Genomic DNA, 19,217 nt, shown 5'->3' with positions numbered 1-19,217 from the left:
CCTGTCAGAACTTCAACTTTACCTCCTTATCTGGACTTCACAGCATAAGTCCTTGAACTTAATGGAAATTAGGACCCAGTTGAAAAGAGCAGCACAGAAAGAAGTGTGCTTATTGTGCACACTATCTTAAATGACACACACAAGGCTTTACTTAAATGTTTTATTTGAATTTACGACATAATCTGTCTATATATTTTTTGTTTAAAAAATGGAAGACCCACACCAACTTTTAAAAGAGGCTATTTTTGTAAATGTCCTTTAGACACCTGGTTTGGAACTCAGAGCTTGATAAGCATATAAGTCGTCAGAACACATCAAGTGGTGAACTTTGTCTTTTGTTTTTTTCATGAAGTGAACTTTGATTTCAAAGCTAGCTTGGAAAGGCCTAAGTAACCTTATGCTAGAAAGTTAGTGTAGTATTAACACAGGAGAATTATGTGTTCTTTCTTGTCTGATTACTGGAAGGAAAAAGCACATTCACATAAAGAAGAAATAAGCAGAGCTTTTCTGGAGACAGTAGAGTTATGGGAACAGACAGCTTCTTCACTGCACTTTGATTTTGCTTTAGAACTTGTCAATCCTCAGGGACAAGGGTATTGTGATCTTTTCAACCATGATTAACTTCGTAAGTTGACTCACAGCTATAATAAAGGAATGAAGAATGGAAAAGGAGTTTTCAAGAAATGACAGGGAAACATGGAGTAGGGGCTGCAGAGGGCCTTGTGTAAGAAAAAGTGGGGGTGCCTGAGCAAAAATTAACTGAGTTGTTAGCTCTAATTGAGGAAACCGATAGAACACAGTATTTACTTTACTCCACTTCTTTGCCCCCAGACGGATAATGTTAAAAGAAAGGCTGTTCTAGGTCATGCCTGGGTCAGTTATTAAGGACAGCTTGGACAGGGAAGCATTTGCTGGTCTTACTCAAGACCCTATATGTCCTTGTATGTTCTCAGTGTGTCTCTCCAAGCATTTACCAGGAACATTGCTTCTAATACGTCATGTGAAGTAGCGCTTTTTGAAGTCATCAGATTCTGGGAATATAAAGCATGATGGCTGTCAGCATGAAAGTGAAAATGAAGTTGCTCAGTTGTGTCCGATTCTTTGCGACCCCATGGATTGCAGCTTAAGCGGCTCCTCTGTCCAGGGGATTTTCCAGGCGAGAATATTGGAGTGAGTTGCCATTTCCTTCTCTAGGAGATCTTCCTGACCCAGGGATCAAACCCGGGTCTCCTGCATTGTAGGCAGACACTTTACCATCTGAGCCACCAGGGAAGTCTGTCAGCATAGTAAACTTAAAACAGGGCCTCTACCCACACGCACCTTATGGCATGTCTAAAAAGCAAACTGGCTTTTCTGACACAACTGGAGAAAAATGCCAAAAGGAGTCAGGATTTTGTAAATTGAGGTAGCCCTTGAGAATGGGTGTTATTTCAAAGAGTGGACAGAATGGGAAGGAATGGCATTACTCGGAGGGAAGAGACATGAACCAGGATTCAGTGATAGAAAGAACATGGTAGATGGAGAGGATAGAAAGTCATCGATTGTTGCGGACTGGGGTGGGAAACAAAATCAAACGCGCCAAATGGGGCCAGATAGTAGAGAAGCTTTAAAACCAGAGTGTTTGTCCACCTGGTCTGGTGGACAGTGAGTAGAAGTGCTAGCCCCAGTGCCAGGGAATGACCTTTCTCCACCCTCATGCCATCTCAGCTCTCAATTGGGAAGGGAAGGATTGTGGGGTTTGAGTGATTCTGTAGTTCTTTTGAAACATGATGAACTTAAACATAATGATTATGTAGATGAGCATGAATCCAGAAAGGGTAGAATTTACCCCGAAGCGTTTGCTCCCTGTTATAGGAGCATAATCGTCAGAGAAGTGATGCCTCAGACATCTAGTGTCATCAGAAAGTAATAGTAGAAGATGAGGTAGGGAAATCACAGCCTTTGAACCTGTATTCTCAAAAGGGAAATGTTTCTCATGGATCTAAAATTAGAACAGACAAAGAAATCAAGCTTGTGATCCAGAAACCTAGTCAAGAAGTGCTGATTGCCAAGGTGGTTATTTCACTTAAGGCATTTGCTGTTAAGAAGAAGGATGGTGTCCCAGGATCTGAGATGAAGGGCAGAGTCAAGGGGTGTGGAAGATGGTGCATCAAAGTGGATCGTCCTGCTGGTGAAGAAGCAGCCTGGCTCCTCAGCAGGTGCTGAGTGATTTGGTGAAAGACCAATTTCTCTAATGCTGCAGTCTAGGTTCCAGGTTTTATGCTGGATCATAAGCAGTTTTTTTTTTTAATGCATTTTTCTGTAGCAGAAAACAAAACCAGCAAAAAAACATATTGTTAAGTCTATCCAAAAAAGGGGAGGGAGAGAGGAAGAGAACTCACCACATCATAGGAACTTAACTCTTCCTTGTTTTAAAGCACTGAACAGAGCCAGACAGAGAACACCATCTGGAGGGGGTGTTCCAATTCAAGAAAGAGGCTGGGGGAAATCCAAACTTGATTTAGACTGGTTGCTAATTGTAGTGGGGGCTGGCTTAAAAGCAAGCTGATTTTTTTTTTTTTTTTATGCACATAACCTGTCATAGGGAAAAAGGTTTTGTAAGTTCAGTAGTGACTTATAGCATTTTACCTAATGACTTCAGGAGGTGTGTTCTGGACACTGGTCACACAGGTGACCACCCATGTTAAGGATCTGCACTGACTGGTTGCTCGCTGGCCGTCATGCACTGGGACCATATGGGAAAATGGAAACTCCGTTACATTTTTGGCATGGGATCTTACCTCAGCACATTGGTAAAGGCTCCCACAGGTGCTACAGATAAAAAGCAGGACTGATAGTGACTCTCAGTGGCAGGATGAAACGGAGGGGAAGGACTCGAGGGAAAGCAAAGACGGAGAATATCAAGGACTTTTGTGAATAAGGAGGTGGGGGGTAGCAGGGGACAACATTTGGTATTTCACACAACAGGGTAAGTATTATTTTGCAATACCATTGTATATTTAAGCAGTGTTTACCAAGCTTTCTAATTACAAACTAACTGGGATCCTTTTCAAAATACAGATTCTCAAACCTGAAACTCTATTTTTAACAAATGCTCCAGGTGAATGATATCCTTAGCCAAGTTTAGGAAACACTTAGGCCAATTCAGTCAGCCTTAATGTCAGCAAATTGTTGTGATTTTTAAAAAATTGTATTTTATTAAAGTATAGTTTATTTACAGTGTTAATTGTCATAATTTTGAGTTAATGTAAATTAATGGACTTTTCTTGTCCTAGTGGTAGGTACTTTTGTATCATGTGGCAGTAGAATTATGATAAATATCAGCGTTGACAGACTCATAATTTTAGGGTCAGTAGCTTATCTTTTGTGTGAATTTTGCCTGTCTTGTAAAAAATATTAGGTGCTGTCTTGGGGAAGTAAAGATGCACTCAGAGATACGCTGCATTCATGCCCCTGGGTGCACTGTGGCATCTACCTCTTTCCATTCTCACCTCATCTCTGTTCCTCCTGCCCCACTTCACTCTTGTTTTTCCCTCTTCCTCTTGTTCCCTGCATTGTCTCAGAAAGTACAACCTTGAGTTACCAAAGTTTTTGTCCTGAAACACGAGTTCGCTTGCTCAGCATAAAATCTAAAAACTTGCAAGGTGGCCTCTGGTCCCATCAACACTTCATTTTCCTTTCCAGGTCCTCATTTGAGTTAACTTCGTGTGACCCAACGGTGGCACCATCTTCCACTTGGTTCTCATCTAGTCTCCTGATTCTCCTGTGCCAGCTGCCGAGCTAGGTGGCCCTTCCACCCCAGTGATTCTTTACCCCAGATTACTAGGAAGTATTTGTTTCTGTTTTATTTCTCTCTGGATGGAGCGGTCTGTATACCTTCATCCTGCCTTACCCCTATAGTAAAATCTAAAAGATTCTAAGTCACAGAACTGAAATTCACAGACAGTAGTATATAGAAGGATCTTGATTTTTCTTTATGTTTTACATCTCTAACTCAAGGGTGCTTTTCTAGTTTGCAGGAGATTATCAGTCTTACTAGGACATTCCTAGTATGTTTGGTATCTGTGCTTCCCCATTCTGTCTTCCTTCCAGGAATGCATGTTCTCAAGGAGACTTTTCTCAACTCGGTCCATTTACTTTCATCATCAGAGGACTGCAACTTCTGTAGCTGTCTTCTTTGTGCAGTTCAGGTTATACATAGATTTTATCCAAAGACCAGTCTAAAGGGAAGTACCTTAGAAGGAAGATGCCTTCCTTTGTTTTCTGTTTGGATAAAAATCTTATACGTGCAACTGGAGATTGTTTTTGCTTGTCTAAACCATGTCGATCTTTTTGCTTTTAACAAATCTGGTCACAGTTCCCGCAAAGAAAGAAATCACACTGTCCTGCATTTCTCAGAGTTTACAATCTATAGACAAGGCAGAAACATGTGAAAAGTAAAATAAGTATATCAGACTCTACCCCACAGTGTCACACAGCACAGGAAGCTACACAGTAAAAGCCAACTTTCTGGTAAGGAGAGAGTTGATTATCTATAAACAGATCCAGTTGCTTTTCTCTCTGACACAGAAAAAATGACCATCTTTCTGGCATCTTCTGGAAAAAGCATAAGCGTGTCTGTCTGCTTCTTTCTCTCCTTTGCCTCAGAGGTGCATCCCATCGTGACCTCTCGTTCTTCTGCACACGTCCGTGCTTCGGTGTTTTTTCTTGAGCATCTTTAAGTCTTGGGCTGTTTCTCAGAGTCCTGAGGCAGATCATCAGGACAGCTGACTGTTTGCACTTTAGGAGGAACTGGATCACAACGGTCTCCAGGACTTCCGATTTCTAGTCATTAGAGACAGGGATTTGTGTTCTCTCAGGCTCTAGGAATCAGACTAGTTTGTCTTCCCCCATATCCTAGTACTGTCCTTCCAGGTCTCACCTTTCTCCTGCCACCTCCTCTCCTTTGTAAGCAGTGAGCCTGCAGTAAGGTCAGTCAGGTGCCTGGTATTACTCCCAGTGAAAGTACTTAGGCATATGACATATACAATGGCAAGGTTGAATCTCGTATCCTGCCCTCAGCTCCCCTGTCCCTGGAGGGGCACAGGCCAAAACCTTCCACCGTCCGGGTCCTGGGGCTCCCTTTGGTTGTGCTCCTTAGCTCAGACCTTCCTTCTTGGCTCTGTTCTTTGAGGTTGAAGTTCATACTTCAGGGCTTGGCTCCCACTTTTAGGCCATCATCTGTCCAGTTGGATTTCTGAAAAAGTAAGGGCTTCAACCCTGAAAATTCCACATTCTTTCTGTCCTTTCCTTCTGCCTCCTATTTCACCATCTCTGTTGAAACTGCTGTTTCAGAAACTACACTCCCAACCTCTCAAGCCTCCTCTGCTCTGATCACAAGCTTTTGTCCTGCCTCCCATCCCTCTGGGAAATAAAGTTCTAAAAATTATCTCTACCCCCTTTCCCCTCTTAGAAGTCCCATTCAGAATTAATAGAGCATATTTGCATATTATCAGTTGTCATTGTCTGTCTTACTGTACCACATTCAGAGTGTTTAAGTTTGTGCAGCTGCATTTTTAATAAGAGCTGTGCTGTCTTGTTTGGTGATTGTCCCTCGAGTCTAGGTCACTTTAGGGAAGATTATGTCTCAGCATTTACCAGTCAGTCGGGACTTGGACATGAACGTGCACTAAATGGCACACTGAAAAACTTTTTTATGGAAAATAGTTTGCTAGACCATGCAGACGAATTTGCCAGAGCTCCAGTTTGACCTGTGTGTTTAGAATTGTCTGTCTGACCCCGACAAATGATCTGCTTCAGTGGAAAGTCACCACATTCATGCCTGCGGCTCTTGTTCAGCCTCCATGCTGTACACTAGTTCAGGATCTGCTGTATTTTTGCCTGGTTAAAACCTGGTCAGGATAAAAATTACAATAAAATATTCATCCAGAAAGATACCTGATCAATGTTCATCGATAAGTAAATCTGCTTTCTCTGCTTTCATTTCAGATTTGTCCAATATGTGCAGCGTTACCTGGAGGCGATCCTAATCATGTCACGGATGACTTTGCAGCTCATCTTACACTTGAACACAGAGCCCCTAGAGATTTAATATCCTTTTGAGATGCAACAAGGGAAAAAGTTGTTTGCAACATTTGTCATTGTGATAACTTTTAAGGGCAGTATTCCCAGGGACAAAACTAACCTCCAAATTATCTTAGTTGATTTGACATTTTCCTGAAAGTGATACGGCGTTGAGGTGCGATTTCTTATTTCTCTTTTTCCACGCTGTGACCATTACATGAAAAGTGCTCAGTAAGTGAAATGCACTTGCTCATTATCTTCAGTTCTTTGCCATCAGGTTTATTATTTTTTTAAGACAATTTGACCAGGTTACAAGTCTTCAGGAGGGTGTTTTCATACAAAAGTGGAAAATGCTAATCCAAATTAAAATCTAGTTAGTTCATTAACTGTGTGGATGATATACTTGCTCGCCATCTGTATTCTCTGTTGCCATAGTCTCTTATAGGCTGGGTGGTGAGCAGGTGTGCCCCGTGGGGCTTCCTGCCCATCTGAGTAGGACAGCATAAGGTCAGATCCAGTTCTAAATTTCTTTCCCACTTTGATTTCTGCTTCTCCTCCCAAGCCAGTCTCATGATGGTTACTGACAGTATTCTCTATACTCTGCAAGAGATTACTGGCCCACCAGAGTATATTTATTTGTAGATTCAGTGCTTCTGGTTTCAAGTTATGAATTGTCTTTCTAAAATTATCACCTATTAACTTAGGGCTGTGTGCTCTTGGGAAGGTTTTAGTGTTCATTGCAGTCTGAAGCAATCAAGAGCTAATCACAACCTTTCTTTCTGCCAGACTCCATTCTGATACCTTTGCTTGCCTCCTGGCAATCATAAGACAACCTTAGACTTGGTGTTCCTGTCCTTCAGCTCTCAGCCCTTGATCACAGAACGTAATTTTCTTATTAGAAATTTGACCCTTTAGAGTTTGGGGGAAGATAAGTGGAAACTAATGGAAAGCTTCCCTGGTGGCTCAGATGGTAAAGAATCCGCCTGCAATGCAGGAGACTGGGGTTCCATCCCTGGATCAGGAAGATCCCTTGGAGAAGGGAAATGGCAGCCCACTCCAGTATTTAGCCTGGAGAATCTCACAGAGGAGCCTGGCAGGCTGCAGTCCATGAGGTGGTAGAGAGTTGGACATGACTGAGCGACTAACACTTTCACTTTCAAGTGGAAACTAATGGAAAGATAAAGCTTTGGAACCTTCCTGAGAAATGAGAAGATCAGCCTGGTCTGAGCCAGTCTGGGGCAAGTACTGAATGAACAGAGGAGCCCACTCTTCCTCTCTGCTAAGTGCAGGGGACACTAAAAGCAAAATGAAGAAAGCAGTGCTTACATGAAAATCCAAATGGGCCAAGAATACTTTTAGCCTGTTAGTTACTTCCCATTTTATATAAAATAATTCTATAACAATACCCAGAAGAGTTACAACTTGATCTATTCTTCACTCCATCTTCGTGGAGTAGCTAGGCAAAAAATTTTGAAAAACCATGCCATTATCCTGCGCTTCTCCAGCAGGTTCAAGGACCTCTAGTGAAATCAGTATCCATTCAGTAGAATGTCCCATGTCATCCACATCCATCTTTTGTAGATGTGTATGAGTCTTTCATTACCAAGAAAAAATAAATTATGTAAAAATGAGAATAAGAGAAGTCATACGCTGCATTTTAGATTGCTAGCAACTATTATTTTTAAATTCTAGAAAGTGTTGGCATAGCAGTTTTCCTGGAAATATAACTAATTTGTCAAGTTCTTCAAGTGCCACTATGTGATAATTTTGTTTGACATGAGAGAGTGACTTGTTTCTAAGCCTCCTTTTAACCAGGCTTTTTTTTTTTTTTTTTTTTTTTTGCCACTTTGGTAGAACTCTTCCTAAAGTGTACTTTTTATTTATTTTTTTTAATTTTTTATTTATTTAGCAGGATTTCCCTGATAGCTCAGTTGGAAAAGAATCCGCCTGCAATACAGGAGACCCGGTTGTGTTGGGCTCAGTAGTTGCAGTGTGGGCTTAGTTGTTCTGAGGCATGTGGAATCTTAGTTCCCCAACCAGATATCGAACCTGTGTCCCCTGCACTCCAAGGCAGATTCTTAACCACTGGACCACCAGGGAAATCCCTAAAGTGTACTTTTTATACTTGTACAAATAAAGTGTGATGATCATAACATCACTTTCTGTAGAGCCCAAGCCCATGTCATGAATACCATGAAAGAGTGTGCATTATGGCTGCCCACCCTGTCCCCACATGACTCCTGAACTGGGAATCCAGCACAAAAGTTAGCCTGCATTGTGTAGCTGTTCTGTTGGCTGCTTTTTTTGTTTGTGTTTTGTTTGGGGAATTTTTTTTTTAATTGGTGTATAGTTGATGTACAATGTTGTATTAGTTTCTGCTGAATAACAAAGTAAATCAGTTATACATATAGCCCCTCTTTTTTAGAATTCTTTTCCTATATATTGGCAGCTTCAAAAGAAAATCTCTTCTGCTATAACATGTGGCTCCCCCAGCCACCCCCCCCCCCCCCTTACACTCACACTTGCCTGTGTAGAGACACAGTGTTGTCTTCACGAGTTTTGGCTGCTGTTTGCTCCTCGGGACTTTCTTCAGTTTAACTCACACACATATGTAAGATGGTTTGAGTTCTTGATAAATGTGCTGTTAACTCTCTGTGTGTCCACTTAACACAAGAAATTCAAATCTGGTTTTCTGCTTGACAGCAGTATTGGAAAAACACACACACACATTGACAGATTAAAACCGATAGCTGAAAGGAATCTTTGACTCCTGAATTTAAATTATTTGCACTATTCCTTTCTCGTTACAGATAGTCACTGAGATTTGATTAGCCTGTATATTAGCACAACTCTCACCAGATATAAAAACCGATGGTTGTTATTTGTGGTTACTGTGATAAGAACATATATGGGTAAGGGAATATTTCCCTTTGGGTATCTGACCAGGTGGCACCTTTCCCCTTGTCAGGTGATATTAACTCTGGCCCTTGTAGCTGGAACCTAGGAAGAAACTTCTTCCCATCTGGAGAAACTTTTTTTTCTCTTTGAAAACACACACACATATATAATATAGACACACAGTATACACATACATTGCTTTATATTCCAGTGTTCATTTTTAGAGTTAATAGCCTTTATAGACATAGTTGTGCCATTTGTATTCCTAAATGTGCTGTTTTAAAATGCTTACAATTTGGGAAATCTGCATGCTTATCTTGCAAGGGCTCGAGTGACTTCTTTTATATATGTATTTTATTCTTACTATGAGATACCTGAGTCCTTTTCTTAACCTTGGAGTTATGATGAGTCGAGCGGTGTCCGACATGTACGTAGAATGTTTCACCCTGGCCGGGGGTTAGGAGGTCCTCGTGCGCGCAGATCAAACATGCACTTTACTAGCAGTTCTACTGGTGGACTTTCTTCTTCTCAGAGTTCATATTCTCCAAGCAATAGGGAAGCCATGGATCCTATAGCTGGTAAGTTAGTTTCACATCCTTAAAGGAAATGGCCTCGGATGGGGGGCTTCCTTTAAATTTGGGGAGTAGGATTTATATTCTCAGTCTCTCATCACCCTCCTGTATTCCTTGACAAAAATTCCCTGAAATTCTATAAGTGTAAAATATGTTTAAATTAGACCATGTAGAGAATTCCCTGGTGGTCCAGTGGTTAGGATTCGGTACTCTGACTTCTGAGGGCCCAGGTTCGATCCCTGGTCAGGAAACTAAGATCCTGCAAGCCACATAGCAAAAAAATAAAAATATTTTTAAAGTCGAGTAGACCACGTAAAGTAGTTCATATTATTCTGGCATTTCTTTAAGTACTTAGAGGTTTAAAAGATAAGGAATGTCTCTGTTCTATCTGTGACCTCCAATGAAACCCAAGAAAATCATAGAAGATTTCAGAGTTGAAAGACCTCCAGAATTCTGTGGTTCAACCTCCTTCATAAGCACACAGATAAGAAAACTAATTGACAAGACTAAAGAAATAAGCTCTTCTCATGGAATGAAGTCAAGTAGGAATGTTTTGTACTTGTCTTAATTTGAGAATTATATTGTTATGAAACATTTATGTTCTTATAGCTTGGGAAAGTCTTACTTAAAAAAATCATTTGAACAGGTAATTTGTACCTGGATCTAATGCATGGCCAACCTGGACAACCGGCAGCAGAGCACAAAGTTTGACAGTCAAAATGTCAGAAGTTGTTGTAGCCTGAGACCCTGAAAGACATGGCCAGGCATTAAGAGTCCAGGAGCCTGTGCAAGACCAAAATGTGTGCACACAGTGGAATTTGTACCTGAAACGTGCCGAATGTAAATCTGTCACCAAAAGTAGGAACAGTGTTACTCATAGAATCTTCTCTAAATTATGAGATATTCAGTGTAAAATCTAATTCCAAATGTGCTTTGGGCATTGAGATGTACAAGAAGCCCCAGAAAAACTTGAGTTTGGGGGATTTTAAAAAACACTGCTTCATCCAAAAGGAATATATTTACCTGCTGTCTTTGGTAGCAGGCTCTAAACGTTAAGTGATTTCTGGGGGCAAAATTCAAAAATGAGACATTTTCTCTATTCAGTTTTTTTCTGTCAGTGAAAATTATATTAGTGATGGACTATATGAAAAAACGGTGTTAAGAACCTCAGGGATTAAACAACAGTGAGCAGTAAGGCAGAAACCTGCCCTGGAAATGAGTTTTAATGATGAAAAGCTTTGCCAGCCTGTGAATGTCCAAAAGGCAGCCATCAGCTCCACACAAGCCATTGGGAGAAGGCAGGTGCTGCACCTCCCTTAGCTGAGAGGCTCCCAGCGAGCACAGCCTTGTGCAAACAGGAGTCTAAATAAAACAGGCTATGTGGTTGAGAGCCAGTCAGCCTCAGCGGTCAATCACTGCAGCAGTGCCCTGCGACTCAGAGAGCAGTCCCAGAAAGTTCAAGAGAAAGAAGGCAGAGCGAGCACAGTGAGAAATGATGCTGATCTCTCCTTTGGATTTAATTCTGAGAGGCATTCAATCATTACATCAATGTTGGAGCGCCTGCTATGTGTCAGGCACTGTTCTAAGAACCAGGAAAGCCATGAGCAGTAGACTTGATCCCTGCTTTCATGGAGGTCATATTGAGGTTTATATTATGCTTGGACCAGTGGATGAAAGTCCTTAAATACTAAATACCGAGAAAAAGTATAACTAAATCAACCCATGATGCAAACAACTGAAAAACCAATTTGCTGTGTTTCACTTAGAATTATATGTCAGCTAATAGTCGTACATACGTTTACATTTCCCTCATACAACTCCCACCTCCAGAGGGCATCCTAAAAGGTAGTAAGCTCCAAGCTGAGACTGTATGTTGCCCCAGGTTACCTTCCCGTTGATGATGGCTTTGAATGTTCGTCTGGTAAAAGGATGATGGTAGCATTTTGTTTTCCTCCTACTGCAGTGGACATTAATGTCTTCATTTCCTCTGACAGAGCTTTTATCTCAGTTATCGGGAGTGAGACGTTCTGCAGGAGGACAGCTGAACTCCTCTGGCCCTTCCGCTTCTCAGTTACAACAATTGCAGATGCAGCTGCAGCTCGAACGGCAGCATGCCCAGGCGGCGCGGCAACAACTGGAGACCGCGCGCAACGCAACCCGGCGCACTAACACGAGCAGCGTCACCACTACAGTCACGCAGGCCACCGCAGCCACCAACACAGCGAACACAGAAAGCAGCCAGCAAGCGATCCAGAGCGCCCAGTTTCTTTTAACAAGGTAGTCCATTCATTCACGTGACTTGGAGACGGATTTTGTTAACAGTGCAGTCTGAGATGACCTTTGCTCTTTTGTCCTTATGTGTGTTCTTAAAGCCTCGACCTTTGCTCAAACCTTTAAAACTCACAGAAATCTAATCAAAATCTGTATTCAGTATTGCCTCAAAAATAAGAAAAATAATTGTTTACTTTAGATAAACTGGCCTTCCCAGGTAGCACTAATGGTGATAGGCCAGCTAAAGAATCCGTCTGCAGTGCAGGAGACCCTGGTTTGATTCCTGGGTCGGGAAGATCCCTTGGAAAAGGAAATGGCAACCCACTCCAGTATTCTTGCCTGAAGAATTCCATGGACAGAGGAGCCTGTCAGGCTTTATAGTCCATGTGGTCGCAAAGAGTCAGACACAACTGAGCACCTTTCACTTAGATCAACTATGAATGTTGATAACCTTGTTCTAACAGTATCTCATCATCTGATGGGAATTTCCTTTCCCACATTGCCCATAAAACGTAAACACAGTATCATTACATATATGGGCCATATTAGGTATAGTTACTGTCATAATTAACATTGCTTTCTTTTTATAGCCAGTTTCAGTCTGCTCTGAAATATCCCAAAGTACAAGAGAAGATTTTATAGTGTGGTGGTTTTCTTCCGAGAATTTTTGAAGAAGTGAAATTTAAATGTTTGTGGTTAGTGTATACAAAAGTAACTGTTTTAAAAAATGGTTTAGCACAGTGTAAAAAATACTTAGACACACAGTAAATGGCTCTGCTGGATGGAATAGAGTTCATATTTGTTCTGAAAGCTACCATTAGCAACTGAATATGTTCCTGTGCCGAGACCTCATGAGCATTTTATGTGACTTTTAAAAATAAAAGAATTTTAGAAAGGGCAGTGATGAGTAGACACAGGGTCATCAGATAATGAGCCTGGTTCTAATTTGGACTTTTAATGGAATAGATAGGAATATAAAGTAAAAACTGTAAAAGGAAGAAAATTAGTGAAATATAGCAGTTACCTCCAAAAAGTACTGTGACAGATAATTAGAAGAAAGCATTATTTCCATGTATATTTCTTTTATCTCATGCTTTTAAACATCTCTTGTTAGTACAGTGGCACATGTGTGTAGTTGTAAATAACATATTGTGGATGCAAAATAAAAAATACTTGCCAATTCCTGCAAACAGGACCCCTGTCTAGAACCCCAGCTTTTACCAGTTTGGACCTTAGGCAAGTCACTTTACTTCTCCAGACTATAATTAAGTTCTATCTTAATATCCTTTGAGTTTTGCCTCATTTGAGTGAGCGTTGTTTCAAGGATTAAATGAGAGCACTGGTATGTGTATGCTCTAGTTCAGTGTCTGGCATATAACAAAGGCCCAATTAACAGTACTTATTATCATTTGTTACGGAACTAAGGAGGAAATTTCAAGTGAGAAGTTTACCTTTGGATTATTTCTGCAAAGTGAATAACTATGCCTGATTATTACCAGAAAATGTTGCTTCAGCATAGAGCAACCACAGAGTCACAGGTGGATCCATCCTTCTGCCACATAACTTACCAGTAGGGACTGACAGACTACAGGCTTCCAGCTTGCCAGGTTGGGTACTGGCCTCAGAAAGGAACCCTACCAGTGTGTTGCCTGATGCAGGTTCGCTGGCCTGTGGGTGAAATGGATGTCCTGTCCCACTGCCCTTTGGAAGAGACATCTTCCACCTCTGTTCCACTCGGGTTTTATTTTGTTTTTGGAGCTCCAGCCTCAGTGAGCTTGATCTGAGACTTTTCTCTGTGCAATTATTCTGCACCACCCCCACGCCAGCAACCAGGGAACAGTACGGTGGCCTCTTGAGTGCTGTCCATAGATCCTGGTGGTAGCTTCTGGAATGCCCCTTTCTGTCTTCTGATACTGTGCATTGCATAGTACCTAGCAATTGATAGACCACTTTCTACATCTTTCATTGTGTCATTAATTCTTCTGACTCATAAGATTTATCCAAGGCAGCATTTCCTCCAAAATATTCCCTGGAACTTTGTATACTCTAAGAAATGAAAATAGTTATTTATGTTCAAGTTTTTTTCCTGGGAAATAAGTTTGGGCAAAAATAAGTAACAAAAATAGTTCATCTACTGTTGAGCGTCTTCCAACTGCAAATACATAAATGTGCACACTGAGAATCTTCAAGCCCAGGAGAATGAATGGCTGTGACATTTCAAAGTGGAAATCCTTGTCATTGGCCCACAGCTGTAAAGTGATCCATGTGGGGCTCAAGCCTTGTCTTTGGTCTTTTTGACTGGGAGCAATTCCTGTTCCTGTTGTCTTAGAATTGATGGTGCAACAGTTTCTTTGGGATCCAACAATGGTGGACCTTTCAGAAACCAACTGTGTAAGTGCCTGTGTCAGATTCCAGTCTCTTGGCAATGGAGCCAGCTAGTTTTGCTCACCCGCAAGCTGAAGCTTCTTATAAGCTTTGCAGTTACTTCCAGATCCCAGATGAAGATTGGCCCACCAGGAAATCTAGCCTTAGTGCTGTTTTTATCTCCCCCGCCCCTTCAGGAGTGAAATATACTCTCAGTTATTTCTTAAAAATCAAAACTGTAATATAAGAATTACATGATTTCCAAAGGTTTGGGGGGCCTCAGCCTGCATGTTTCTGGTTTGCCTGTTTGCTATGTAAATAGTTGTCTCTGCATCTTTTCTCTTTATAATGGGTTTCACTTCAGTTTATTTTTCTTTTTAAGGCTTTTTCCAAAACTGAGAATGTGGAATGTACTTCATTTCTTAGCAGTTTCAAAGTTGTGATTGAGAATATGTAGCCTATTGCTCAGTCTCCTCTTTCAGTATATACTCTCTTGTATCCTGAATTTGGTTTTAATTATAAATGTCATCAGTCATTTCCTTTGGTGTGTGGATCTAATGTCGTTACTTTCCAGAGCCTTTTGTGTTCTTGCAGGTCTGAAATTTAGATCTTTTGTTTTCTAAGCCATTAATCTAATGGTTGAGTGGTTTGAACTTGATAGCTGTGAGATTTTTGAGCGTCACTTAACCTCTTCAGTTTCTTCTTCCCATAAATTGATAATAATGAAACCTAATTTGTAGGATTAGAAGAGATTATCCATACAAAAACACTTGAAGCCCATAGTGAGTGTCCAACACATCTCCTCCATTGCTACTTTGAGATGCCCCCATGCCTTCCAGCCTAGGTGGGACTGCAGAGAACAGGTGCTGGGAGCAGGTGAGCATGGGCTCCAAGTGACCTGGCTGCCTCTGGGGGTCACGTGTGCCTGCTGGACCTCCCCTCGTTGTTACCATCTTCCTGTTGGATACTTTTCCTACCCCAGTGCTTCAGTCAGTTTCCCTTTCTTTCTTGGACACTAAAAAATGTAGATAGATAAAATTAGCAATGAAACTAACCAGGATATTGCATAAGTCATTTAACAGGTTGGTAATACGAACATGCTAATATCTGTCCTGTCTCCATGTTGATGAACCAGGTTTCCCAGTATGACACAGGTCTCAGAAGTGTATGTGTCCGTTGAGCGTAGTGGGCCATTATAAGTCTCAGGTCAGCTTTGTTACAAGGTCCTTGGTAGGAGAGCATAGGTGCACACTTACATGCTCATGCATGTGTCTGCTTGTACATGTGTGTTTGCCCTCTCGTGCTCCTGGACGTATCTTTATTTTGGAAGAATTAGGTAGAAATGATAGAGAAAGGCCAAGAGAACTAGGATTTATTTTCAGTTGACTATTCTAGTCGCTATAGATTTTGTTTTGGGGACCAGTGTTGCTACTTTTCCTCTTCTTACTACCAACTCGTGAAATTCCGGTTGAGGAAATTACTACTTCCCCAAGCATCTAATCTGTTAGAAATTTTGTTTTCCAAAAAAAAAGAAATTTTGTTCTCCTAGATTTTTCACCCCAGTCTTCTCTATAGGGAGTATGAGAAATCCCAGTGTGTTCTTTCTCATTGAATCTAAGTAAAGCGTAGATTTGCGCCTCAGGTAACAGTATTGTCACCAGTGTGGGTAATTCACAGCCACATAATTAAGGAGGTGAATTAGAGCAAGGTGTTCCAGTAATATGTCTCAGACTCCGTGGAGCTCGCATAATGTAGGACATTGTAGAAACTGACCATGCCGTTGTTCCTTGACTTTTTACCAATGAGATCTTTTCTTTTTAATTTACGCAGGTTGAATGATCCTAAAATGTCTGAAACAGAGCGCCAGTCCATGGAAAGTGAGCGCGCAGACCGCAGCCTCTTTGTCCAAGAGCTCCTTCTGTCCACTTTAGTGCGCGAAGAGAGCTCGTCCTCAGACGAGGATGAACGGGGGGAAATGGCAGATTTTGGTGCTATGGGCTGTGTAGATATTATGCCTTTAGATGTTGCTTTAGAAAACCTAAATTTAAAAGAGAGTAATAAAGGAAATGAGCCTCCACCACCTCCTCTTTGATGACATCCCAATTCGCAGACAATGTCCTCTGTGCTGTATTTGCCAATGAAAGTGGACAACAACTATCTTGGGTTTGTTTGGTGATTGTAATTTCAGGTCTGTCACTCTTGTTACATTGTGTACATTCAAAAAGGAAGAGAGAAAAATATATATGATAATCATTTCCACTTAACTAATTTTTACTTCTAGCAGGTAAATGTAGGTAGCAGTGCAGGGGTGATCTCTGCTTCCTGCACCCTGACATGCAGAAGGCTCTCGTAATACTCCACATTCAAACTGAAGAGGAAAATGGAAATCTCTAATGAAGCTGCTGTGTGTATTTATGAATATTAATGAATAAAAACTGCTTGGATGGTTTACCTTAACTACTGCATGAGGTTTTTTGCAGCGTGCATGAGTTTTAGTGACCTTGTTATTTAAGAAATTTAAATACAAGGAGTAAAACTTAAAACAAACATAAAAGCCCAAAGCTTTCCCAAACATTATTCAATGGTTACGAGGCAAAAGAGTTCCTTGACAAAGTAGCTTTTGAATAATGTCTGCCTGAATCACCTTTCTTTGTGTGCCTCCTACGCACAAGCCAGCTCTGCAGTGGACCTGGGGTCGTAGCCGGTGTCGCTCCGCCTTGTGTGGCTGTCCCGTCGCCCTGTCAGTCATCTTCGTGTGGAGCTCAGCCTGTCTAACTCATCCATAGAAGATACACCAGTACAGCTGCTGTGGGAATCTGCTGCAGGCGTCTGTGTGTCCTGAAAACAAGTCTTGTTCTCTTTGTTTAAAAAGTTCTTTTTGTGGTTGTTGAAAATTTTTTTCAATTGTTAAATATGTTCTATTCAGGTGTAGATGAATTTCATTTATTCACTGTTCAACAAAGTTAACCTGGATTATGTTGTCTTTGTTTTTGAAAATCTCACCTTCTCAATCATATGTTGCGTTATTTATGTATTTGCTTCATAGTTTTGCTGAGACAGATCAGTATCAGGGGAGCTTTGAGGATTTGCCTTCCCAGACTTTGTCAATATATTACAACCAAATTCTTAATGCTAACTTTAGCACCTTTTTATTTATTGGGTTTTTTTTCAAGCATAAAAAGTAAAGCCTTTTAATTGAATCATGCCACCTATATGCCTATATTATTAATCCTATGTGTAAAAAAAAAATGTACAGCTTTCTTGGGTTTGTTTTGGGGTTTGAAGGGGCCGGGATATTTTTTATTTTCTGTTCCAGTTTTTGTGCATAGACTTTCACAATAGCTCCAAGGCAGGGACAGGGGGTTTGGGGGTCGGGGGGGCAGTTTTTGGAATGTAAATTTAGGACTTTTAAAAAAGGTGCGCACAGCTTCTGATAAATTTATAACTAGACTTAACCTAATCATGTCTTGTTCCAGTGCTCTCTCTCCTCCGAGCCCTTCCCTCTGTCTCCCCTCTCTCCTCCCATCTGTGTTTCTGTTTCTTCAACAAGCATACAGACTCGAGCACCCTCCGGTGTTCTCCTGAGAACTGTGAAGTCCATGCTCATTCAGATGTAACCAAAAAAGATGTCACCCCACATTTCTTTAAAAAACAAAACAAAAAACTGTGGCTTCTCCTCCTCTGAAACTTTAGCCTCCAACAATTTCCAGATACCCTAGCTTTGTTTTCTTTAGTCTCTGTGATGGAAAATGTTTTAAAGGAAAATTTTACACAGGCTTCTGGTTATACTAGAAGTCCAGTCCAGTAGGATTTTTTTTTTTTTTTCAATCGGTTGTTAAGAGGTTTCCAAAACCAGTTTTCAAGCTGTGGTCTTTTCACACACATCTTCTGCACATACGTCACACATTTCAATAAAGCATTTTCAAGACTGTTGGCCACTTGGATTTCTTTGGTGTTGGTGAACTAGCCTAACCATTATTCAGAGATTATATATCTCTAACCTGTTTTTTTTGTTCTTTTCATGCTTGACTTTGAAGGTCCTGATTTTGTATGAATGCATTACTTTGGATGTAAGAAATAGAAATTGTCAATTATGTGCTTTCCCTTTTCTGCATAAATTCTGGGAAAATGTAAGATCCTTCCTTTTTTTAAACGTGGTTTGAGGGAACAGCTGTAAGTCCAGTCAGGGCAGTTTAATTTAACTTAGATGATCAATTTGACACTTCAGAAGACCTAAAGGTTCATAAAATTCCATCTCATACAGAATACTGTATATTATTTTTTACCAGATATTTTACAAATACCTCACCTCATCCTGTATGTAATCAATAATAATGTATTAGGGTAGAAAGACACAGATTATCAATATAAAAAATATATTTAAGCCCTTCAAATTCTTGTGTCCTTTTCTTTAGTTTCTTAATTAACTTCGTATTATTGGAATTACTGAATAAAAATAATTGCAAAGACTGTGATGTAGAGGAGAGAAAATCAATATACCACTGTTTATCTTGGCTACGGCTTCAGGTTTTTAAGAACTAGATCCTGAGTTTTGAGAGGTTTTGGTTTGGTTGAGTTCTGAGTGAGTTGTCTAGCATGGAAGTTTGTAAGTGTTCTACAATGCTTGTCTTTACTTCCTGTATGGAAATAATTTAAATCTTTCTGCTCAAGATATTCTGGAAGAAATTTAACGTCATGATTCATATAGAACACGTTTCCTCCCCCACCCCCCAAAAAAAACTAGTGAAGAGGAAGACCTGCAAGGGATGTTGAAACTATATTTTTTTATATTTCTGATATACTGTGTTTTAAGAATCCAGAAGTAATTCCTGTTAAATTGTAATGATGGGTAGGGGTTCGTGGGCTTCCCATTCCTGGATATTTAGTCACAGGGATCAACAGAATTTTGGAATTTGACTGAAATAGTAGAATCTACCTCATGACCTCCTCAGGTTTTCATTCATTTCATTTTCTAAAATACTAAAGGTCTCTTGAACAAATAGAAATGCCTATGCTTTTATGACCATGGTCATAAGATAGAAGTTCTAT

At 40.6% G+C, this 19,217-nt stretch overlaps 1 protein-coding gene and 1 non-coding gene across 2 annotated transcripts in view; both read left to right on the top strand.

The window, feature by feature from the left end:
• KCMF1 (potassium channel modulatory factor 1) overlaps window positions 1-18,101 on the top strand; it is a 78,945-nt gene extending 60,844 nt beyond the window's left edge. Inside the window, exons 5-8 of the mRNA XM_055541736.1 lie at window positions 5,989-6,090; window positions 9,365-9,539; window positions 11,528-11,810; window positions 15,999-18,101. Of these exons, the coding sequence (XP_055397711.1) occupies window positions 5,989-6,090; window positions 9,365-9,539; window positions 11,528-11,810; window positions 15,999-16,260 (822 nt within the window). The 3' untranslated portion in view covers window positions 16,261-18,101. The remainder of the gene's footprint in view (window positions 1-5,988; window positions 6,091-9,364; window positions 9,540-11,527; window positions 11,811-15,998) is intronic.
• On the top strand, window positions 9,712-9,784 carry TRNAQ-CUG (transfer RNA glutamine (anticodon CUG)). Its single transcript has one exon. It is a non-coding gene; the product is annotated as a tRNA-Gln (tRNA).
• Window positions 18,102-19,217: the final 1,116 nt, after the last annotated feature.

Source organism: Bubalus kerabau, chromosome 11 (assembly GCF_029407905.1).
Source record: "Bubalus kerabau isolate K-KA32 ecotype Philippines breed swamp buffalo chromosome 11, PCC_UOA_SB_1v2, whole genome shotgun sequence".
Taxonomy (NCBI): Eukaryota; Metazoa; Chordata; class Mammalia; order Artiodactyla; family Bovidae; genus Bubalus; species Bubalus kerabau.
This window is presented reverse-complemented; position numbering and strand designations above follow the sequence as displayed.